Consider the following 24373-nt stretch of genomic DNA (forward strand, 5'->3'; position numbering starts at 1 on the left):
GGCATGGAATGAAGTGACATGAGAATGAGATGTAATTAGTATTGTATTCCAATAGGGTATTAGGTAAAGCCCCCACAGTACACCCACCAAACTGACCCCACACACCCACTTTTCAAAGTGCATGTGGATCACACTTTGATCACATAATCTTGAATAAAGTTCAATTATCAAGTGGTCGGCTTGGCCGTCCATTCACGTTCACCCCTTCCGTACATTATTTCACTTTCATATAATACAAGAAATATCAATACACCACCAAAAACAACATATAAAATTAATTTCACTATTCCTTTCTACTTTCTATTTTTGTACTGCAACAAAATTCAACCCATTTACATTCTTTCTGGTTTCAATTCATTTCAACCTGTTTATAAATATAGCATATACAATTATTCTTCCATTTTTAATTGGACCACCATAACCCAGCCAAAAGGCATATTTTATGTTCACTATTACTTGGCTTTATTGCATACCATAAATAATATAATACATAATTGTGATTCTCCACCTTTAAGCTAGCGTAGAATATTAGATTATTATTAAGTATCTTCAAACAACCTCAGCAAGACTTATTATTGAAACTAGAAAGCAGAAATTGTAAAGGAATGTTTAGTGGTTGTTAGTTCAGGGCGAAGGAATTTTTGGCTACGGACTGAGTATTGACAGATGTGGTGAGATAATATATTTTTAGTGAGAAAGAAAAGATTGCGATAATAAATTTTAATTGGTACCACAGAAACATGAATAAATGAGACAGGGGGGCTAAAGGTGGGCTATGGGTCATCTAATGAAGAGGTAAAGCGACTTAACAGCCAGAGAGGCTCAACGGTTTGTCAGAACCAGAGTGGGGCCAAGCATCAGACTAGTGATGTGGGGCAGTACTCATATATATTATTAAGAAGAAGAGGAAGCATAAGATGAAGATGATGAGAATGGTAACGTAGCATTTATAAATTAGTAGATACATGAAAATGAATATATATGCCGCTACTGCCGGAGCTAGTTACTGGTGCATGCAGTGGGCATATAAATATATATATATTAAATATTAAACCAAAAGGAAAAGGAATTATTTGGGTATCTTCGCCTCCATTGAAGTCCTTTTTTAGCTATAGCTCCCTGGTTGATTTGTATGTGTCCATCTCCCCTTACATATGGGCCCAATATTTCATATTATAAAAAATTATATTGAGTGTGTGTATAAATAGCGTGATTTGAAACATGTAGGTAGCTACTTAGTCCTAGACTATGGGGTATGACAGTTGTGTTGTTGGTATTATCATCATCATAATCATAGTGAAACTGATACCACTACTTTGGTTGAGACCCATCTATCATGCTTTACTTTTAAACATGTTCCATCATAAAAATTTCATAGTAGCATGCCATACCATGCATTACACTACACTATGTATCTATCTCCCTACCTTCTACATATATATAGCTAGTATCTATAGACTGTGCTCACCCAGCAATGCATCAGCCATATATGTTACCTTTTAAAACTTTATATTCGGGAATATTATGCAAAACCTAGTTTGTTCTTGTTCTTCTAATATGAAGATGGTAATTGATTAATTTTAGACTGATTGTTTAGTACTATAATTAAAAAGGGAATTTTTTTTTTTTTTTTGAAGGGAGGTGATGGTGTATATAAAATGATAAAAGGATTTTGATTAAGCTTGAGGCTGTGGATGGGAGAGAGCATATGAGACAAAAAGCCAACAGGGAACAGGAATTATGAAACAAGATAGCGGCAACCGCCAACTGGAATATAGTGCACGTGTGTGCGGGGGTGTTTGTGGGTGAGGTAGAGATCACTGTAATCTAATATATTCTGTCTAACCAGGGTTAGGGTTAGGGTTGTGGTCCTGAAAAAAACCCATCCCCAAGCTCTACCTCCACCAACATTTACTGTGCACACCTAAATTAGTATAATTTTATTACATATTTGTAAGCCAAATACATAACTTAATTAAAAGAAGATATATGTATAAAAATGAGGAGATGAGATTGAGATTGAGAGGCGTAGATTACCTTCCATCTGAATAAATGATGAAAGAGAGGGAGGGGTCGGTCCCCATTACGCAGTAGGGCTTGTATAGGCTTTAGCTGCTTTAGCTTTAAAGAGCAGCGCGCACCACCACCTCTCCCTCTGAACTTTGATGTTAACTTGTGATATTTCCTCGGCAATTCTCGAGACACGACACTTACCACCTGTTTCTATGAAACTGTATTCACTTTTCTTCTTAACCACCCTGGTTAATTTGGTATTTTTCCATTACATTATCTACTCAATTATGAGAATCTAACTACCCACACCTCTATAACATTATCTAAATTAATTAATCTACCCCTGCAATATGCATTTTCAAGTACCATTACATAATATACATCCCTCATTAATCCTGTACCTTTCTTTCTCTGTCAATGCAAAATTCATTCTCTTATCAATGATATATAATATAGTCCTATCATTTCCATGTTTTTTTTTTTTTAAATAAAAAAATACGAATCCTAGTCCTTTTATGTCCATATGTAATACACACACACACACACACTCTTTACCTGTACATGTATAGAACAAACAAAAATTTGATTTGAATTCTGAGAATATATATATAATTATTGTATGCATTTGAGGTCAAAATGACCAAATATTATATAATATTTTATATAAATAGGAGCATGTAAATGTACGTAAAATGTAGCTGAGTCATATGGTTAATTTAAAAAATGTTTTAAAAATGGGAGTTGGCGAGTTGCAACTCAAGTAAAACAAAGAAATTGATAAATATATACTTGGTCAATTTTTAGTCAATAAGTATGTATAAATTTATTATATGTATTTATCAGTGCACAGTGCATGTTTAAAAACTTTAGCGAGATGAACGTTACAAGTTGTTTCGAGAAGTACGTAATTGTGTTAGTTATTGGCAACAATACATGATCAGGTCCGCGCTGGATATAAAATTATACTCTCGTGAACAACAATTAATCCCTCTGTTATGTATTATTTAATATTTTTACTGACACTGAATTAATTTAGGGTCTTAACTAACAATTAGTTCAGAGTTCCATTATATATATTTCGCCACTGCCATTGGTGGTGATATATATATATATATATATATATATATATCTTCAAAGAGACCTGATGATGTTGTGTTTGCTTATAATTTCAAAGAAATGAATTCATCTGTACACACAATAAAAACAATAGTTTGCGTGGAGGGTTGTGTCAAACTTCATAAAGTGAAAGATCGATCAAACTGGACCACATGATCATCAATAGCCACATCCACTATCCGGTAAGGAAGCAATTTCAGGGCATAACATTTAATTATGTATTTCAATGTAAAACGAAACCATCATCAAGATCAAGTTACTATCTGTTGTATTTCATTCAGAGAAGAGATATAATAATTAGACACATGTACATGAATCCAATTGTCTAATTTTGATGTAAATTTCATGGGCATTTCAGCGTTTTTGCTGTAACATTTGGGTATAGACCGTTGGTAGTACTGAATTAAATTATATCCATATTGTATATACATGGTTGTTTGATTTCTAGGTTGTGTTAAGAGTTAAGACATCCAACAGAATCACTCACATTCATTTAATTTCCCTTTAAAAACACATTAATTATCAATTTATCATAGACAAAATAAAATAAACCTAAAATGAGTTGATTAGTGAAATGTCATAAAGATCACATGCAGCAGCTAGGTAGCTAGGCTGATTAGATTAGAGTAATTCAATAGTAGTATTATCGTTTGGTTTAAATAAATAAATAATAAATTTTATGTTAAACATTGGCCAAGTTGAAGGAGGTCAAAGTTAATGACTTATTCTTGAGAGGCTGCTGGGTGCAATAGCTGTCCAAATTTCTTTCAATTGGACCATATGCATCTATAGTTGAATAAAAATATAGAGGGGGGTTGCTAGTAGTAGAAAGTTGAAACTCTTTTGAGGTTAATTAAATTAATAAAATATTAAGAATTGTGATTTGTTAATTAACTAACACGTTTTCCTTAATTTCCAATCGTCTTCGCTTACCAAACCCAACAAATTGCTAAATAACAAGTAATATATCTCTCGACTCCCATAAATCGCTAGTACAAAGTCATTGTTTTTTATATTTTTCAAATTAACGATGACCCCATTTGCTATATATACAATTACCAAAGTAGATGAAAACATGCAAGATGTTGAGGTTTTGTTTGTGTTTGTCAACTTAAGATTATAAGTTATAAAAATAGAATTAATGAACCATTCATCAACTTAATTTGCAGCAGATTATAAAAATGAATAGGAAGGAAGGGAAGAAGTGGAAATGGTGGTAAAAGATTAAAGGATGATATAACATGGTCTCCCAAGTTTGAGTCTTTTGATGGTAAAAAAGTGATAGAATGATTTAACATGGTCTCTCAAATTTGAGTCCATTTGAGAGTAAAAGAGAAAGATGATGATCTAACATGACCTCTAGAGTTCGAGTATCCTTGATAGTAAAAGAGCAAAAAGATGATTTAATATGGTTTTTGAAGAGGAGAATCTAACATGATCTCCCAAGTTTGAGTCTTGAGGGTAGAGGAATAAAATGATGATCTAACATAATCTCTCGAGTTCGGATCCTCACAATTGATAATAGATATGACCATTAAAACTTGTATCCAACTGATAACTTTAAAATTAATTGAGATGCATGCATGCGGTCCAAAAGAGAGTGGAAGTGCGTGGTTAATTGAATGATTGAAGAGGAATCTTTTCCACAGGTAGGAGGCGCCAGGTCGATCTCGCCTCGCTTAAACTCTTGTAACTTTTTTTTTTTCTCACTCTCAGGACCAGCGCACACAATGAATGACACCAAAGTCAAAACTGATCAAAATCTAACTACAACATGCTTTCTCTCTCTTTAAAAACAACTGGCTTTGGCTTATTAAAAAAAAATAATAATAAAAAAAATAATAATACTAGTGTATGACTTTGGAGAGAGGGGCAATATTCATGGCAAGCTTAGTGCCTACTAGACCAACTGGCTATTTGGGTATTAGCGCAGAAGATATACACAGATAAACCGGAAATGATGAAAAGGACAAACTCACATGAGCCGAACCAGATCATTCATGGGCCCCTACGTAGTATAATCCTTCCTCTCCTTCTCCTTCTCCTTCTCCTTCCCCCTCTCTCTCAATTTCATCATAGGTATCTATCTCTTTAAGTACCAAAATTAAAATTACCACCAGAGAAAATTCTTTATTTCTTCAATATCAATTGCAGCTTCAACCTTCCAGAAGCTAATTAGTTAGCCCAATCTTCCTCTTACTCTCACTCTCTCAGCTGCTAATTACCTCAACAACTTGTTCAAATCATCCATGTCTTTGTCTTCTTTAGGGTTTTGGGTCAAAGAAGAGGGCACCGACCGGCCGTTATTCTTCTGAGTTTGCTTTCTTTTGCTTCTCTGGGGCCTCAAAGATCTGACACTGAGATCATACAATTTCAATACAACTAAGAAACAAGGTGAGGTCTCTTGTGTATTATTATTATTTATTTTCATTATTTTATTTCACCATAAAAGTCCTAAACCAACCTTTTTCTTTCATTTCTTTATCTTGTAGTTTAGATTTTTATTTCATTTCCTAAGATCCAGTATGGGTTAAGAAACATATTCAAATTTATAGGTGAATCATGATGAACTTTGTGCAACAAGAAAAAGGGTATTGTAATAATGAAGAAGAAGATGAAGAGACGCCGGAAGTGATAAGAGAAACCAGTAAGCATCATCCTTTTTCTTCTTCATCCTCTTCCTCTTTTGCTTCTTCCAAGTACAAAACTTTTGTTCCTTCTCATCAAAACCTATGGTTGGGGAACTTTGATTCTCAAGAACAGTACAAAAGCCAAGAAACAACAATCAATTTTGACAAGAAGCTTGAGCTGATGGACTTATCACTGGGAAATAATCATAATAATAATGAAGAACCCAGTACTGGAACTGCTGCAGGTACTGCTGAAGGTGATAGTAGTAGTAGGTCTGTCGAGAAAGAACATATGTTTGATAAAGTTGTAACACCAAGCGATGTAGGCAAGCTAAACCGTCTTGTAATTCCAAAACAACATGCCGAAAAGTACTTTCCACTAGACTCTTCATCGAACGAAAAAGGGCTTCTCTTGAATTTCGAGGATCGGAATGGAAAAGCGTGGCGTTTCCGATATTCTTATTGGAACAGTAGCCAGAGTTATGTGATGACTAAAGGATGGAGCCGTTTTGTGAAGGAGAAGAAGCTTGATGCAGGCGATATCGTTTCGTTTCAGAGAGGTGTGGGTGAGTCAGGTAAAGACCATTTATACATTGATTGGAGGCGGAGGCCTGATGCTCCAGATCCCACATCTATTGCGCAAATACACCTCCAGAATCAGCTACACTTTCAACAGTCGTTCCGGTGGGGTAGACTCTACTCACTTCCCCAATCTCTCTCCGTTCCAAGAAACTATGAGCAATTGCAACGTCTAAATTATAGTAATATTTATCCTTCTTATTATCATCATCAACATCAACATCAACAACACCAACACCAACACCAACAACAACAGCAGATGTTTTCTTATGGAAATGCCTCACACCTTAATTACCCAATAAGGTCATCATCCTCAACACAGCAAATTGGGGCAGTCCAAGAGGGAGGGAATGCCCCGCTTGTCATTGATTCTGTGCCTGTTGTTCATGGTAACACTGCTGCTAAAAGACTTAGGCTGTTCGGTGTAAACATGGAGTGCTCTACACAAGAACAATCGTCACCCGCTATAGTTCATGCCCCAATGAGTTCAGTCTCTTACCTTCCTCCTCTCGAATCAAGGCTACCCAATAATGCCTCATTCTCCACAACGCAATCTGAGTATGCACACAAAGGAAAATCTTCCTTGTCTTTTGATTTGGATCTATAAGCTTATATATCTATATATATCCAGTGATCGATAAACACACAAGAAGAATATCATTACTGTGAAAAGTTGAATTTCTTTTTGTTGTTTCCATCACATCTTATTGCTATATATGTGCATTTGAAGAAAATTATAGAAACATTTTAGCATTTGAATTTTATTTTATTTTTATTTTTTTGCTGTTTTGTTTCTTTCTTCCTTCAGTTTTCAGTAAATTAATTAGTTAGTTGAGGTTTGGGATTTGTAAAGAGCTAACTAGAGATGAAAGAGAGTACAACAATATGGAATTCAAATCTTCATATGTACGTATAATATATATTATTATATATATATATTTATACACATATTTCTCAGCTTATAATTATTCCCATCTTGGTTTCCATATTTTACTTGAGTAGGTCCTGGATTTAGCAACTGTACACATGCCCCGATCGACTCTACCCAGTTTGTTGGGACTAATTTTGTTGCTCTTTGGTTATCAACTCTCTCTCTCTCTCTCTTTTTCTCCACTGACAGCATTTTGTGATATAGTTAGCTATGTAGCTAAACCATGGGTAGCGTTAAAGCTGTTGCTTTCCCTCTTTTTCTCTTTTCTCGTTTGTTTCTATATATTACCAAAGTTAGGTTAAATCTTCCTACTGCTGCTGAATAGTTAAGGAGTTAAGCAGTTGATAGGCAGAAAGTTGCAGCTTTGTAAAAGGTAGTATCTGTATTCTTATATCACTTTTATTATTATTATTTCAATTTATAATTAATTTTCCATTTCTTGTTTACTAATTCCCAGCAATTAGCTTTTTCTTTTCTTTCTTGCTAGCTAATTCATGTCTTCATCATCCCTTTACAGCTACCTTCACAACATACACAAAAAAGTCCTTTATGTTAAAGGAGGTTTCCTATCGTGAGACTAAGACTTCAGTGAAAGCTTGTAAGAACTTCAATGCTTTTGCTTTATTAATCATGTGAATTAAGACTCAATTAAAATCTCTGCATTTGTGATTAATTCTATGGCATCTCATTGTTTGAAAAAATATATATTTATTAATTGATATACATTCAACCTTGATGGTCTTCTCCAGCTTTAACGTTACTAAGTTCTAATCAAACATCTGGTCTTATAGATTAGCCTAATAAAGGAGAGAAGAAACATTGTATAATCCAAGTGAGTTAATTAATATATTAGAGCTTGGATTATGCCTAATTTTCGATGGTCAAGAAATGCATATGTGTTTAGTCAATAAGCAAATAGCAAGATGAGTTGAGTCTACTGTGAAGCAAACTAAAAGAGTAGAAAAGTCCATTTATGGATGTTTCTGCAATGTGTATTTTGTTTCACTCCTGTGATATCATTACTGCTCATCTATATCTATTTTAAAACTTTTCATCATTTCAAATTATCTTACCTTTAAGCTAGCATATTATAAAGGCGTGATTGTGTCAAAAGGAAGAGGATGTTCAAAACGTGAAATAAGTTGTCTCATAATAAAAAAGGAATGAAAAGCCTGAAATTAAATCAAACCACTAGTAAAGTAATTGCATGAAACATATGAAAAGCATAAATATAATGTTTTCCACATGATAAATAATCTTAGAAAGTCCTCATCTTCCAGAAGTTTTACAATTATTTTCGGTTAGAAATTAGTATACTCTATGTTTGGTTGCTAACCATATTTAATTTATGTACCAGAAATAGTTGTATATATATGTTGTTCACCATTACAAACCTAAGAGCTATTATAGATTTCAAGACATGTACTTGGTTAGCTATGGTTGGAAATACACAGTGCATACACATATGCCAACCAAAATTCTTAGGAAAAGGTGAATTTAGATATCATGTGTAATATACAACGTTTTTGCTCTTACTTTAATGATGCTAGATACTATATAGGCCTTCATGTATTTGATTCAAATTTATGGAATTTCTAGTTTTCTGTTATGCATGCTTCAATTGAAGGCACGTCTTTTCATATATAGGACTATTCTTACCCATATACAGTCTACAGATTGTGGCATTAATCAATAACTTCATGTTTGTAACTGTATGCATCTTGTTTATATTTATTAACTTCATGTTATATGTATATGCATATGCTCCTGCATATATATATATATAAAATTAAGACTTTGTATTATATAGTTGTTGATCTAATTAAACACCTTCTGTTCTGCAGCTAATGAATACAACTATACACTGATCGCCCGCATGCATCAAAAACTCGTCATTTTTGCATTTACCCAAGGAAAAATAAGTGTATACTAAGTATTTAACAGTTAATTAAATTAATTAGGTATAGCAGTCGTATATATATAGTTCTCTCCAAAAGAGTTGTAAACAATTTTTGTTGAGTTTTGTGGTGTAAAAGAAAGAAAGAACGAAAGTTTGTAATAGTATAATGAAACTGCGTGGCCTATTGCATATTTGAGATGGTTGAATTTGAAGACTGCGATTATATATTTATATCAGCTTGTCATTTACTGCATTGGGAAATGTTTTGATTAAGTAAACCAGTTGGTTATAAAAATATAAATTGAATCTATTTTTGTAGATTGCAAGGAAGAAGACATGAATTTAAACTCTATTTCTGTTTTATTATTTAAAGATAGTTAATATTTTATAGTAAGCTGCTTATTTGTGAGATGCATATGTATAATTAATAATCTTCCTTGAGACCATCATTTATAAATGGTAATATGTAGTTAAATGAATGGGTTGTTCAAGTGTTTATAAATGCATAAAGTAATTAAATTAAAGAGTAAACGACGTATTCCCACCCAAGGTTTAACGAAATCCTATGTTGATACCTCTGGTTGAATTTATTCCATATTCTCATCCTTAAATTAATTCCGTTAGTGACTGTTGAAGGTGGTTGGAAACGATGAATTAGGTCGATAAGTGAAGGTATGAGTTTTGTAGAGGAGGTTGTGAGGAGTCTAACGATGGTCTTTGAAGTGATTTTGGACTTCAAAATCAACAAAAAAATGCCAAAAACTGTCGGCTTTGATGCTGTTAACATGAGCCGCTTTTTTACTAATATAAGCCATTCTTCAATCAAAAAAAGCGCTAACATACTTTAGCATGCTAACGTATGCTACGGTATAGTAAAAAGTTGAAAATCTGTTAAAATAAAGCAAATGACGTTATTTTAAGGGTGAAAATTTAGAATAAATGCAATCAAATGTATCAACTTAAGATTTCGCTAAACATCGGGTGGAAATACATTGTTTGCTCTAAATTAAAATACCTAGTTTTCCTCATCCTTCCAACTAATTAACGCTTCTTCAATAACTTTTTAATAATATAGGTAACTAATTCTTTCATATTGATGTATCTAAAACATATACAAAATGAATTAATGGAATATATTACATAATTAAACCTACTACTTAATGCAACTTGGGAAGATTAATTAGAGGAAAGTAATAATGCATTGTTATATAGGCACCATCTGCATGTATAAGTATAAGAAAGGCATGGTCCAATAATTATTGTACGTGGTCATAACAATTAACAATAATAATAATAATAATAAATATAAAAGGTATCTACACGACACGTAATTTTACCATAGAGGTATCCCCAACCTATAAATTAGGTTTAATAGGTATAATAATTGATGGGAAATAAAGAGACCACGTGTGACTGACTACAAATTCGTTACAATTTTTTCTCATCTTTTGTAAAAATAAATAAAAAATAAAATCTGTGAATTCATCTATACTCATTAGTACCGTCAGTGTAGAGGCCGAGGCGTGCATTTGTACAAGTACCAGCACTGCACTGCACTGCACTGCACATCACGCTTGCCATTGCTAATGCTACTCCTACCAACCCTCAATATTATGTGGACCACTTTCTTCTTGTTTCACGTTTATGCATCTCTATGCATTTAATATATGCTTACAATATTTGATTCGTTCAATTATAATTACAAATTTCTCATTCTATTCTATATATCTTTCTATTTAACCCCCCAGTTAAAAACCCTAATTGTTACATTAAATTTACCATAATAGTTCTGGTCTAATGCCACGAGTAAAAATGGTGGTCGGTCCACACTCCAACCAATCTCAATCTCTTCAACTAGTACTACCCCAAACAATCATTGTATCTTCAACCAATAAACACGCGCGTATACCACCTCAAACCGAATACCACTAATATATATATATATTACACCTTTTTATTAAGAACTTATATGATATATCATTGTAATTATCACTTTATTCTCTTGATCATATAACTTCTAACGTCAAAATAATACCAAACTTAGCCCTTGATAATTAACGGTATGTTCAACAATATTGCCCAATATATATTGTTTGCTTTAACTTATTTTATTTTATGAAACTAATTACCCAAAGTAGAATATCATTAAATAATTCTCATGAAAGCTATTGTATATGTTCTTGTATGGAACAATTAACCTATTTTTTATTTCAGTTTGAACCCAATGAATGATATTACTATTTATTTACATATTAAATTAAATATCAGAGCAGAGGTCGGCCAAATCCAATAGTCATCGATTCGGACCTGCCGAATGCAGGTAGTCCTTTAACATATCAGATTATGCCATTATGGGCCTCTTTAGAATTTGGGCCAGGCTAGGCCGTCATGTCGGGTCAAATCCATAAATATTTCATCTGAAGAAGAGAATATTGATAGATTTCTCAACAATCTCGTATCCAATTGAAGAATCTCTCACCGAGTGGATGTGTTAAGAGTTGAGTTTTGTGCGTGTAAATGGATTACAGATGTGTTAAATGCGGGTTTCGGATCAAAACTCTGTTCGTGCAATATTCTCCTGGAAACATTCGACTCATGAAATGTGTAATATTTCTCTTCCCTGTTGCTTTCCCTTTCTCGCCTTAAATTGCAAATTTTCGCATTTTAAATTGTTTCATCCACTCCTTTCATTGATAGGAGAACTGCAGAGCAGTTGCTGACGAATACATTGAATGTGAAATCATGGTGAAACCCTTTTTAAGCTTTTAATAATTTGTAGCAATGATTTTTCCGAATTTTGGTTGGTTTGCTGAGTATTTCCGTTTCTTTTGGAGATTGTAGATTCTTTTGATTGATTTGATTCTACACAAGCCACAAGCTTATAGGCATCTTCTCTATAATGTCATCAATCGCGAAACAGTGAATCTTGAGGTAATATTTTCTTATTAATCTCATCTTTTCCCATTGCTAATTGATATAAAGTTTGTTTTATATCCGAGTTTTATGAAGGTTTTTACATTGCTTGTAACTATTCTACTTCATCGTAGTGACTTTAAGATAACATGATCTTTGTACTTAACAACCTTGCAGGGTTTATTATGGAAGTCAACTATTGGTTTTATTCTTCTGGATGCTTGTATCCTTGGTCATGCAATTGATAATCTTCTTTGAGCCTTTAACCAGTTCATTATTTTTTTAGAAAATTCATGTGAAATTTTCTGTAAAATTCCTTAGCTAACTAAGACAGAAGTCTGCTTTTGAGACGAAGCAATGAAGAACAGTCCTCACCCATGAATTTTTCTTCTTTAGTTTGGCTATGTCGAAAGGTAGGGACACGTGATAATTTTTTTACATTATTTGATGGATTTTATAAATAATTAGTGAATGAGTTTATTATTATCATCACTTGTAGATGTTGAAGGATGTTGTGTTTGGAAACATAATGTTTCTTTGTGTTTTTCTTCTTGCGTCAAGATTTTGCCTAAATACATCAGCTGGAGTTTCCAGGTAAATATTGCATTACTTTTAATCTGTATCTTTGCATTTAGATACTTTTGAGGTCAGCAATAGTAACCGTGCCTGCATTAGTTTTTAACCAGCTCTATCATTGAGTTTTGCTTTGAGTCAGAAAACTTCTCCTTAGTTTTGGCATTATTGAACTAAGGATACTGGACCATGTACGGGATGATGAAAAAAAGGATCACTTCATGAGGTATTTTTGGTCTTTTAGCAGATACAACTAAAACAATGTGTAGTAGAATTAAAGTAGGTAAGAGGAATGTGGTACTTCTTTTAAGAATTAGCATTCCAAGAGCATTGCATTCAGAAAAACCTACAGATATTTCCTCCTTCCCCCAGTACAGCCAATTCCACATCTTGTGAACTTTAAGATGGTCATTATAAGCCCTTTACTAGAGTGTCTTTTGCATATTCCAAGAGAGAGCGCACTATGCTCAGGTTAGTTTCTTCAGCAACTGTATTGGGTATGAGAAGTGAAATCATGTAATTGTTTATTCAGTTTGTGAAAAAAAATATGATTGAGAGAACAAAGACTTTTGCATCTAAAACTAAATTGTTGCATTAAGTGTTGTCGAGCATTCTATTTGTAGCATTCTTGATGTTTATGGTCATTGTAGTCATTATAACTTAGCAAAATTTTCCAATAATTTACAGGTTCAAAGACTTTCTTCTTGCAATCCTTATTTCCAGTTACTTTAAGATTTTTCTTGTTGCGATGATGGTATGGTTTCTCAACAGTATTTAAGTATTGATTATAGCTCATTTGTAGCCAGTATATTTAATGGCTTCTTGTTCACGCCTTCTGCAATCTTCTCACTTTGTATTATCCATCTAAGTTAGAGTTTGCCTTTTGCAGATTTGGAGATTCCCATCTTCTGTGATATTCATTATTGATTTGCTGGTTTTATCATCCAATATAGTGGCTTTAAAAGGTTAGAAATATAGTTTTTTTTCACTTCGTAGAAGGTGTGACAAATAGCCTTTATGCATAGATGTTACGCTCTGCATCATAATAACTTTTGTCAAATCATGTCCTGTTGTAATAACTTGCAGAGTATCCTTAATATAACTCGTATTTACTGGTGGGGTTGGGTACTTTGTTTTTACTTATTATTTCACAATGAAATGTACAATGAATTTATAGCAAAAACAAAAGACTAATCTAGGAAGTAAATTGTTACATTCCTATTATAACTGATCTAATTCTTAATAGCTTTGATCCTAACCTAATATAGAAGATAGTCTTTAATGAGAATAATCCTATTTCCTATTTTACACTTCAACACTCCCCCTCAAGTTGGAGTATATAAGTCATATGCACCAAGCTTGTTACAAATAAAATCAACATGAGAACCCTTGAGAGACTTAGTGAGGATGTCTGCTAACTAGTCGTTGGAACTGACATAACTAGTTGCAATACACCCTGATAGAACTTTCTCTCGAACAAAGTGACAATCAATTTCTATGTGTTTAGTCCTCTCATGAAACACTGGATTTGAAGCAATATGAAAGGCAACCTGATTATCACAGAGTAACTTCATTTGTGATACTTCAACAAATCTCAACTCTTGAATTAGTTGTTTTAACCAAACAAGCTCACAAGTGGCTAAGGCTATTGCACGATACTCTAATTCAACACTTGACCTTGCAACAACCGCTTGTTTCTTACTTTTCCATGAAACTAGGTTTCCTCCAACAAGAACACAAAAACCTGAGGTAGAACGTCTATCAGATGGAGAACCTGCCCAATCAGGATCTGAATATCTGACAATATGTGAATGACTCTTATTTTCATACAGACAGCCTCTACCTGGTGCTCCCTTGATATACCTTAAAATCCGGACAACTGCATCCCAATGACTATTACATGGAGTTTGAAGGAACTGACTTACAACACTGACAGAAAAGGAAATATCAGGTCGTGTGATAGTAAGATAGTTAAATTTTCCAACAAGTCTTCGATACCTTCCAGGATTAGCAAGAGGCTCCCCTTGTCCAGGTGAAAGTTTTAAATTAGGATCCATAGGAGAGTCTATTGGTCTGCAATCTGACGTCCTTGTTTCCTCTAGAATATCCAGTGCATACTTCCTCTGAGAAAACCAACATTTACAGTGTAAATCTATCGACAACCAACAATCGAATGGCCCGGAGGTAAGGAAACTAACTCCCAAGTATGATTATAATGCAACCTCAGGTTTTTGTTGGAAGAAACCTAATTTCATGGAAAAGTAAGAAACAAGCGGTTGTTGTAAGGTCAAGTGCTGAAGAAGTGTATCGTGCAATGGCCTTAGCCACTTGTGAGCTTATTTGGTTAAAACAACTAATTCAAGAGTTGAAATTTGTTGAAGTATCACAAATGAAGTTACTTTGTGATAATCAGGTTGTCCTTCATATTGTTTCAAATCCAGTATTTCATGAGAGGACTAAACACATAGAAATTGATTGTCACTTTGTTCGAGAGAAAGTTCTATCAGGGTGTATTACAACTAGTTATGTCAGTTCCAACGACCAGTTAGCAGACATCCTCACTAAGTCTCTCAAGGGTTCTCGTGTTGATTTTATTTGTAACAAGCTTGGTGCATATGACTTATATGCTCCAGCCTGAGGGGGAGTATTGAGTGTAAAATAAGAAATAGGATTATTCTCATTAAAGACTATATTCTATATCAGGTTAGGATCAAAGCTATTAAGAATTAGATCAGTTATAATAAAAATGTAACAATTTACTTCCTAGATTAGTCTTTTGTTTTTGCTATAAATTCATTGTATATTTCGTTGTGAAATAATAAGTAAAAACAAAGTATTTCTTCACAGGGATGCATGAAATTTCTAAAGATAAAGTTGGAAGGTTTCAATTATTCAAATTAGGTATTTTTGTAAATGGTATTTATACCTTTATGGGAACTCTTTGAAACTGGAAAATTAATCATGGGGAACTGCAGTGCTTCACAGAGTATGCCAGGCAGCCATCCTGCAACATTTGTAATAGAGAAGAATTAAGTTTGATGGGTAGAAGTTGTTACATGTCTGAGGAGGGTATGACGAGAATAAGTGAACACATAAGCTTCATTAGGATAAGATGGCCTGTTTTTATTGCTTTGGTTAATGATCGACTGATGGCTTGTTTATACATTCGGGAATTAGCTAAATGTTATACCTGTCTGGCTATCAATTTCTATCTTAAATACGTATGGAACACGTTTCATAAATGTCAAGACGGAATTGAAATTGAGAATTTCATGCTGCTTGTGTGGATCTCTAACATGCTTCCTTTTATGTGTAAATCAGTGATCACGAAGTCAGCTATGAACAAAATTGTAGGGGCCTGCTTTGTTGCACATGCTGTAAAGTTCTTTGTTATTCAAGGGCTCAAGTTAACATCTTTTAGATAATGTAGACATTTTTAATCGTCTGATTGCCTCGATATATTTAAACAGAGCATATGATGTTGCGCTTTATGTAAAATTTAGTTAAGATTATCCTGCACTGCAATGGCTCCGAATCATGTTGAAGACATAAGGTACTTCTGACTTCTGAGTTCGAGTTATTGCTTTTCATAATTTGAAGTAGGGCATTCCCTTCACTTCCACCCTTGATCTAGTGTAAAGATCTTTTCTCGTGCTAAATTAATTAAGCATGCACCACTCCAAACTATGCAAAACAATTAGTACTTAAACTGGTTTTAGTCTTCCATATAGAGCAAAAGACGCTTAAAGAGAATTTGATCATTGAACCAACACTGGCAAAGGGGGGCAAAGGGTTCATGGAATTAAAAGAAATTTTCTGGTGATTTCCTATCTAGTGATTACAGAAGCCAACCAACATCTTATTCATTTATCAAACAGAGAAACAATTAAGATTACGTTGGTGAGATGGTAAACTGTAAACGCCCTTGTTGATTTCTACAGCATAAGTTTTCAATCTTATCGTTAAATGACATCTAACATCGTGGAGAATACCCATGGGTCACAAGGTCGTCACATCCCTAACGGGCCCATTACTAGGCTTATACTATTAAGATTCTGAACATCTTTATACCTTCATAACACCATTATATTAAGACTTGAAGCACACACATAACATAAGATAAAGCTCAATAAATGGCCCAAAAAAAAAAAATTACATTCATTATGATTATACGGAGATTTAGGGATTGAAACCCATAAGGACCTTCTGTAGCTTATTAGTAAATGGTATTGGACCTATTGGTCATGTTGATGACATCCTAGGCTTAAAAAGTGTTAAGTAGGGCATCACTTAATGAAGAGACGCCATCTCCCAAATACAGAATACCGACAAAACTATACCTACAGCTATATTCCAAATGTATATCGATGGTGGGATTTGCTCATGGTCTAATGGAGAAGTCTCCATGACAATGAAGGAGCCCTTTCTATTGCTGCAATCAGACGTAGTAGATCTTGACTTTAAATTTGTTTCTGCTTTGGTTGTTTCTGGCATTTTACGATCTTTGTGCAGCTTCGCTGTAGGATTTCCCATTTGAGGCAGATTAATAGCAGGCTCTTTAACTTCTCTCGCCTGCAAAAAGAAATCATGAAGAGTTTTACATCATTATATAAATAATAATACCACCTGCAATATGTTGAGACTTGAGCTGAAAAGTGTGTGGAGTAGCATCATTACCCTATCTCTGTATACTGTGCGTGAACCTTCACCATTTAATTGGAGTATTTTAGGAGCACATTCCCTTTCTACCAAGTTGTGGGATTTTGGTTGAGGTTGAGCTTTCCAAGCTCTGGTGTTAGTAGGTAAATCACTATGGACCAAATTAATTCTCTTAGGCATATCTGTTTTTGAGTTGGCAGTTGATGCCAACATCTCATCATGAAATAAACCATATTCTCCGTTTTCATTTCGGCGAAGCTTGGGAGAAGGTCGAGTTTCAGTATATACTCGAGTCTGAGGCTTGAGAGAAGGTAGAGTTTCAGTAGATGCTCGAGTCTGAAGCTTGAGAGTCTGAAGATTGAGAGAAGGCAGAGTTTCAGTAGATGCTCGAATCTTTTGCATCTGCTGGTATTCTTTCAAACCAGCATCCCCATACTGTTACATATAAATATGAAAGTACAAGTTAATCTTAAAAATTTCCTAAATCAACAAGGTATAAAATATTCACAAAAACTATGGTGGCAGTGGCAGGAGTGCAGCAAAGCATGAGTATTTGGCTAGTGCAATATGTCAACATATCCCAAATTATCAAGTGAAGATCTTTCAAGACCCATGATACTAATAAAAACCTCCTATATAACACGACTTCAGTTAAAAAACATACATGAAATAAATTTTCCAATAACTAATAGCAGATATTTCTTTACCTGTGCCTGGAGGGTTTCGGTGTCACTATCACTGCTATCCCCAACATACACTCCTCTCAGTGGCTGTGTTGGGTTGCACCCATGAGGACGGGTGTGAATGGTTTCTTCATAGAGTTGAAAATCGGTTGACAATAGTGAATTCACAAATTCGTCATCCTGGTCACTCATGTCTAATTGAGAACTCCTGACATTAAATTCGTTATTAGATCCATTGGACGGCGAAGAACCTTGCTCTGGGTGCAGAAACGATTGCAGTATAGAGAAGTCATCTTCATTTATCTCATCACTGGAATCAAGCATATCTAGTTCCATTGGCAGCTCACGGTTTACCTTGAGTAAAAATGAATAATCAAGCATTAGTTCTAGGCATGTTCTTATACTCTGATAATACAGATTAAGACAGATTCCTACTTACCGGTGAACCAATATTTTGTGGTTCATGATGCCCACGATTAAACCGAAAACTGCTTTCATTTTGCAAAGTAGCCGACTTATCATCGAATTTTAATTTTAGGCGACAAAGAACAAATTCCTTCTGAACAAGTCAAAAGGAAAAAAAAAAAAAAAAATTCATCAGCCCGCATTATACTACTTTATTTAACTTGTAGGTGATAAAACAGAGCAAACAGAATTCCATTAATCAATTATTTGCATTGATATCACTCCAACTAAATTGCTGCAAAATCAACAAAGCCCGGCTACATTACGCAGCCCGGCACTTAATCCAACAGAAATTAGATAGAATATAGAAAAATGGCAGAACACATTTGATACAGAAATTTATGGATAAAACATGAAAGCGAAGACAGAAGACAAGCCATAATCACTAAACTAGTTGAAGTAGTAAATAAGAAAGAAGGAAAGGTATGCCTGATAAGAAGCGGCGTAGATGGAATGAAATTCATTCATCACCCAGCTGGTTCTGATTGTATCAGGATTACGACCTTTGTAGAAAACCAAAGTCTTTTTGATACCAATCACCTCCCCACTACCTCTGTTCTTGACCTCACGATCCCTACCAGTTATTTTCCAGGATCCTGTTCCCTCACTAGTTGTCCTGGCCGTCCGTTTACTGTTGGCATACTTTTTAGAAGGTGCACTGAAAAAGTACCAGACTTGATCATCTGGGAGTAGCGAGTGCTCTGCATATGTGTAAAAACAAGTTCACTAATTTGTTGGTTTAAAATGATTGTGTAGTGAGTGTGAGTGTATAACTGAATACTTACCGCGCAATTCCCAAGGATTGTAATTAAGGATATCAACTTCTTTAACGGTAGGGAAAGGGAATTCATGGCCGCTCATCTTCATTTCAAGATAATACGTGATGATTTCTTCATCAGTTGGACGAAATCTGAATCCCACCACCTCGTTCATTTTAATTATAGAAATGGATGGAAGTATAGGAGAGAAGAGAAAGAGTAATATCGTAAGCTTTACAAATTACAATACAAGAAGAAGGCAGCAGAAATAGCAGAGATAGATAGGCAATGGCGATTGATCACTCACTATTCTCGTTTATATACAGACGTAACACATTGACTTGACTTCAACATTCTCTGTTGCCTTAAGTCTTCGTGGGGTTAATTACGAAGATATCTGCTGCCTTTTGGATACGTGTTCTCAGGATACTGGATGGAGAGGTACTTAAGAGCAGCGAGCGAAACCGCGTCTGCCTCTCTTTCCACCGACCAAGTTTATTAGAGGGTTGCAGTCTCTTTAGTCGTTAATAAGAGGCAATTATTAGAGTCTTTATTCTATCGATAAATTCAGTATTTAGAAGGATTAATTGAAGTATATATAAATTGATCTAATATTTTTCATATTTAAAAAAAAAAAAAAAAAAAAAAAACCAAGTTCCCACAAATATAAATATTAATAAATCATAAACTCAAATCAGTTAATGACCCAATTATTATCTCTTAAAAACTTATGTTATATATGGCTAGGATTAATATTTAGGGATAGATAGATAGTTATAGAATCATGGTTAAAAATACAGCTACTAGATAAAAGTAATATTATATATAAACCTTCCATTGATTTTGTTTTCTTCCCTTCTCAAATTGTTTCATTTTGTTTCTGGTCACTTTCCTTGATTTGTTATGTTCCCCACTTACTTATATCTACCCCTTCTTTCATAAGTTCTTTCAATAAATTACTAAAAGCAGCTTTCCTAGAATGTTCTAGAATACCTTAATTTCAATTTTATTTTTACCTACCCAATTCATATATTCTTGTTACATTCTCCCTGTCACTGTACCACGTTTCAATTTCCACAAAAGCAAATTCATTTTAGTACTGATTAGACTACAATCAAACATGACCATAGCTTACACTGAGCTACATAACACGTACAACAAACACAACTTACAAATTAAGACATGTATAGAAAAAATCACTCAAACTTTTATTTGGGAACTCCACTCCCCAACAATATTGCATATAATTTGTTTCTTTATGGATGACATGACTCTTCCCTGCGATTCTGTCCATCACCTGTCATCCAACCCTAACTATTCATTCCATATTTGCATCATGATTTCGAGAATCGTAAGCTCAACTGTAGCTTGCTTTGCCGCCGGTATAAGCATTTGACCCATCCTCTAATTGTCCTTTAAGGCGACAGAAAACAAATGCATTCTGCAAAAGTTTAAAGAAAAAAGAAATGCTCATAAATATAACAACATATTATCAGGGTAAATAATAAAAAAAAAAAAAATAAGAAACAATATGATCAGTAAACTTATAATGCCTGATAAGAAGAGGCGTTGTTGGAATGGTATTCATGTATAATCCAGTCGGTCTTCACCGCTTTAGAACCACGTCCTTTGTAGAAAACCAAAGTCGTTTGCTTCCCAATCTCATTCTCTTCGCATTCGTCCCAAACACGACGATCATTACACGTCACTTTCCAGTAACCACCCTTGGTTGTTCTTTTGGTCCCTTTACCGTTGGCATACTTGCAAGGTGTACTGAAAAAGTACCACTCTTCATCATCTAACAGCGCTGAAAGCTCTACATGCAGCATCAAAACAACAATCAATGAATGGTTAAATAATATGAAATATAAACCGATTGTGCAAGTGGTGATAAACACTTACGAGGCAATTCCCAAGGCTCGAATTTGCAAATATCAACTTCGTTAACTACGTTGTGAGGAATATGAAGGCCAGCCATCTTTCTTTCCAGATAATACGTGATAATTTCTTCATCAGTTGGGTGGAATCTGTGTCCCAGCAATTGAACATTAAAATTGCTCATTTTCTTCTTTCAATTCAATACATAGAAAGTATATATTTTTCTATATATAGAAGAGAAAGAGATCATTTATTTATAGAATTGGAGATGTGATGGTTTCTATCTCATTGACTAGTCTTGACCTTATTTAAGAAGTTTGCTGACGTGATATAGACACGTAGAAGTGTTAGTAGACTAGACCCCATAACTCAAACTTAAAACCGTGTGAAGGGATACGTACACGCCATGCACGTATGGATCTCATGTCATCGTGTATGCAACAGAATTATTATTATTATTATTATTATTATTTTACTTTTTATCAATTAATAACATCTGCTAACTCAATTTTTATTCATTCAATTAAATATAAAACAATTCATGAAGGAATCACTATAAACTTTCTTGTGAAGTCGTCCTGTTGCTCACTAACTTTCCCTTCTTTCAGAAGTTAATAAATTATATATATCAAGGCAATTCTAATATATATGTATTCAAATATAAATATGATTTTAGTAGATGTTCTAGAGAACATTCTGGAAAAGCTTTTAGTGCAGTTTAGTTAGTGATCAAAATGCTTTCATGGAACATTCTAGACTGCCTCAATCTGAGTTTAATTAAAAAGGAATCAGCATTATATTTGTTTATTTATTCGTTACTTGATTCCGAGAACTTTTGTTTTAAGCTTCAATATATTTTTTAAAATTTGTTGGTTTTGAGTTTGTTATGCCTATATGATTAATCAGCTTCTTGCAAGTTTCTACCTCCTTGTGTTACAAGCTTCAATGAATATTCTAGGAATGCTCAATTTCAGTTAATTCTTAACAAACATTTTTCATAGGAACGACACTTTTTTATTAGTACGAGAAATTATCTATGTAGAGAGAAATAAGGGTCAAAGTATGCATGTCCAAAAAAAAAAAAATATAAAATAAAATCATGATAGACTTTATTTCCGATATTATGGAGTACTGTTTTATGTATAGGTGGTGATGTTATAATTTAATTTTTTTGACACGCTGTAATAATCATCCATTGTAATACAATCAAATAGTTAAATTAACAAGTGAAAGTGTATTTATTTTAATGTCAACTCACATATATAGTTAATAATTGAATTACATAATTAAAAACATTCTTAAACATTCTTTAATAAAGTTGATAATTGTAAATACTTACAAATGAAAATACTTTGCATTACATATACTAAAAACATAATATAGTATGTCCTAATTACTAATTAAATATTCAAGGGGTAACTCCATATTTATTCCAGCACTGTAGTTGATTCCATCAACATGCCACACTTGAAATTCCCGTTCAGACTCGCATCTGAAAATGACTAAAAACAAAGTATTATTACCATAGATGTCTTTATAAAAAAAAAATATGATTAGTTAATAACTATTATTGAAGTCTTATGAAATAGACATTAACATAATACTAATAGGGATCAATTTAATTAATACAGTTTTACCATTCATCTCTACAGTGATTATATATACAATAAGCAAGTGAGAATATCAGCTTAATTTATTACAATCCATATACAAATAAGTAATCCTTTTACTACCTGCTATTATATCAAATTTCAGATATTAATTTCGTGAAGTAGAAGCCCAATGGGAACTTGGTTGATCATCTTCTGTATCATCTGATTTTCTTTTCAAGCGACAAAGAACATAACTCTTCTGCACGAGTCAAAAATAAAAATTATTATTATTTTAAAAAAAGAAGCTCGTTATCTTGTGGTTGTGTTATTTGGCAGATGACATGAGGAAGAAATATTTATTTTTATATTAAAAAAGAAGCTAAAGTTTCTTACGTACTTATTAAACTTTTAGCGAAAGTCAGAACAAACAAAATATCATTTTTAGCTACCGCTGCTATCCTTCATACTACGTTCAATAAGATATTTTGTAATTGTATGCATGCATATTTGTCCATGTACCGTACACAAAATGTCCATATGATCTAGAAAAATGTCGAGAGCAGTAAAAAAAAAAAAAGATTGTAGTTTTAATACTTCAAGTTGTACAATATTAATCAATATATCAGTAAGGAGCAACTAAATTAAACATGCATCTTGTCGCTTAATTATTCATCAATCGTAAAGTTTAAAAAATCGGAGGTAATGCAGGAGGTTACTAAAAGAGATGATGATCGTCCTGGGAAACGGGAATGCAAGGCAAAAAAATATAAGGAAGATGAGAACAGATATATGCCTGATTTACTGTCTGGGAATGATATTCATGCATCGCCCAATTTGTCTTGACGGCATTAGAACCATGACCTTGGTAGAAAACCAAAACTTTTCTTTTACCAATCAGTTGTCCACTGTTGTCATCGTAGATTTCACGATCTTTGCCAGTGACTTTCCAAAATCCAGCCCTAGTTGTTCTTTCAACTACTCTTCTACTAGTACTCTTATTGGAAGGCTTATAAGCAATTGTACTGAAAAAGTACCACTCTTGATCATCTGAGGATAGTGGTGAATGGACTGCACAAAAAAATATAAAACAATTTGGCATTTCAAAATATATAGATAGTTTAACAATATTAAATTATATGTATACGTACCTGGCAATTCCCAAGGTTCAAAATTGGAAATATCGACTTCCTTAATTACTGCAGAGAAATCAGTGCCACACTTCATCTTTGATTCAAGAAAATGGTTGATGATTTCATCTTCAGTGGGATGGAATCTGTATCCCATGCCATTAAAGTTGTCCATTAAAATTGATTTGATCAAAGTAATTAATGGAAGAGAGATTAAAATAAGTTTTGGAAGGGTGATAAGAGAGGTAGTAAGTGATGAGTAAAACTAGGCAGTTGGTTATATGTATATATAGAAAAATATAAAAATTGAATGGCATTGACTTGGTTATTGGTCAAAGTCTTGGCCTTAACTAAGAAGCTTGGGTTGGGAAAATTATTTGGGAAGGTGTTGTTGGAGACTAGTCTCCAAAACATGATACAACTTCTTCTGCTAACTATAATGCATCTTATATCATTGGCTTGGGACGTCATATCGCACAATCACTTTAATTTTTATGTAATTTTATAATTAGTTAGTTTGTCATATGACATATATCTATCCTTCCATAGCAAGTTT

General features: G+C 33.7%; 6 protein-coding genes across 9 annotated transcripts; 2 read left to right on the forward strand and 4 right to left on the reverse strand.

Moving 5' to 3' along the window:
- Positions 1–5036: 5036 nt before the first annotated feature.
- Positions 5037–9400, forward strand: LOC116108949 (B3 domain-containing transcription factor NGA1-like). 2 transcript variants are annotated; one of them, XR_004124704.1, is made up of 4 exons: positions 5037–5523; positions 5685–7642; positions 7787–7867; positions 9114–9400. XR_004124704.1 is itself a non-coding variant. In XM_031395181.1 (4 exons), the coding sequence occupies exons 2-3, from the start codon at positions 5692–5694 to the stop codon at positions 7842–7844; spliced, it is 1263 nt and encodes a 420-aa protein (XP_031251041.1). In that variant the 5' UTR covers positions 5037–5523; positions 5685–5691; the 3' UTR covers positions 7845–7867; positions 9114–9400. The 2 variants fall into 2 exon arrangements, 1 of the variants encoding a protein (XP_031251041.1); XM_031395181.1 differs by having other exon boundaries at positions 5685–6896.
- Positions 9401–11620: 2220 nt separating this feature from the next.
- On the forward strand, positions 11621–16210 carry LOC116108950 (protein ARV 1-like). 3 transcript variants are annotated; one of them, XM_031395182.1, is made up of 9 exons: positions 11621–11773; positions 11867–11914; positions 12011–12100; positions 12260–12305; positions 12413–12495; positions 12582–12676; positions 13343–13409; positions 13545–13620; positions 15977–16210. In XM_031395182.1, exons 1-9 carry the CDS (start codon positions 11687–11689, stop codon positions 16078–16080), a joined length of 696 nt encoding a protein of 231 aa, XP_031251042.1. In that variant the 5' UTR covers positions 11621–11686; the 3' UTR covers positions 16081–16210. The 3 variants fall into 3 exon arrangements, with proteins under 3 accessions (XP_031251042.1, XP_031251043.1, XP_031251044.1); XM_031395183.1 differs by having other exon boundaries at positions 11867–11911; XM_031395184.1 differs by lacking the exon at positions 11867–11914.
- A 579-nt stretch (positions 16211–16789) lies between these two features.
- On the reverse strand, positions 16790–18333 carry LOC116108932. The gene is made up of 3 exons (XM_031395168.1): positions 18022–18333; positions 17333–17749; positions 16790–17227 (listed from the first exon to the last, which is right to left on the reverse strand). Exons 1-3 carry the CDS (start codon positions 18331–18333, stop codon positions 16946–16948), a joined length of 1011 nt encoding a protein of 336 aa, XP_031251028.1. The 3' UTR covers positions 16790–16945.
- Positions 17662–19509, reverse strand: LOC116108993 (NAC domain-containing protein 96-like). The gene is made up of 4 exons (XM_031395236.1): positions 19248–19509; positions 18892–19163; positions 18022–18556; positions 17662–17749 (listed from the first exon to the last, which is right to left on the reverse strand). Exons 1-3 carry the CDS (start codon positions 19393–19395, stop codon positions 18416–18418), a joined length of 561 nt encoding a protein of 186 aa, XP_031251096.1. The 5' UTR covers positions 19396–19509; the 3' UTR covers positions 17662–17749; positions 18022–18415.
- Positions 19510–20438: 929 nt separating this feature from the next.
- On the reverse strand, positions 20439–21295 carry LOC116108869 (NAC domain-containing protein 45-like). Its single transcript, XM_031395100.1, has 3 exons — positions 21123–21295; positions 20774–21036; positions 20439–20661 (listed from the first exon to the last, which is right to left on the reverse strand). The coding sequence occupies exons 1-3, from the start codon at positions 21280–21282 to the stop codon at positions 20578–20580; spliced, it is 507 nt and encodes a 168-aa protein (XP_031250960.1). The 5' UTR covers positions 21283–21295; the 3' UTR covers positions 20439–20577.
- Positions 21296–22856: 1561 nt separating this feature from the next.
- On the reverse strand, positions 22857–23992 carry LOC116108933 (protein CUP-SHAPED COTYLEDON 3-like). The gene is made up of 3 exons (XM_031395169.1): positions 23839–23992; positions 23484–23758; positions 22857–22949 (listed from the first exon to the last, which is right to left on the reverse strand). Exons 1-3 carry the CDS (start codon positions 23990–23992, stop codon positions 22857–22859), a joined length of 522 nt encoding a protein of 173 aa, XP_031251029.1.
- Between the last annotated feature and the right edge of the window lie 381 nt (positions 23993–24373).

The sequence above is a fragment of the Pistacia vera genome, unplaced genomic scaffold (genome assembly GCF_008641045.1).
Source record: "Pistacia vera cultivar Batoury unplaced genomic scaffold, PisVer_v2 Contig570, whole genome shotgun sequence".
Lineage (NCBI taxonomy): Eukaryota > Viridiplantae > Streptophyta > Magnoliopsida > Sapindales > Anacardiaceae > Pistacia > Pistacia vera.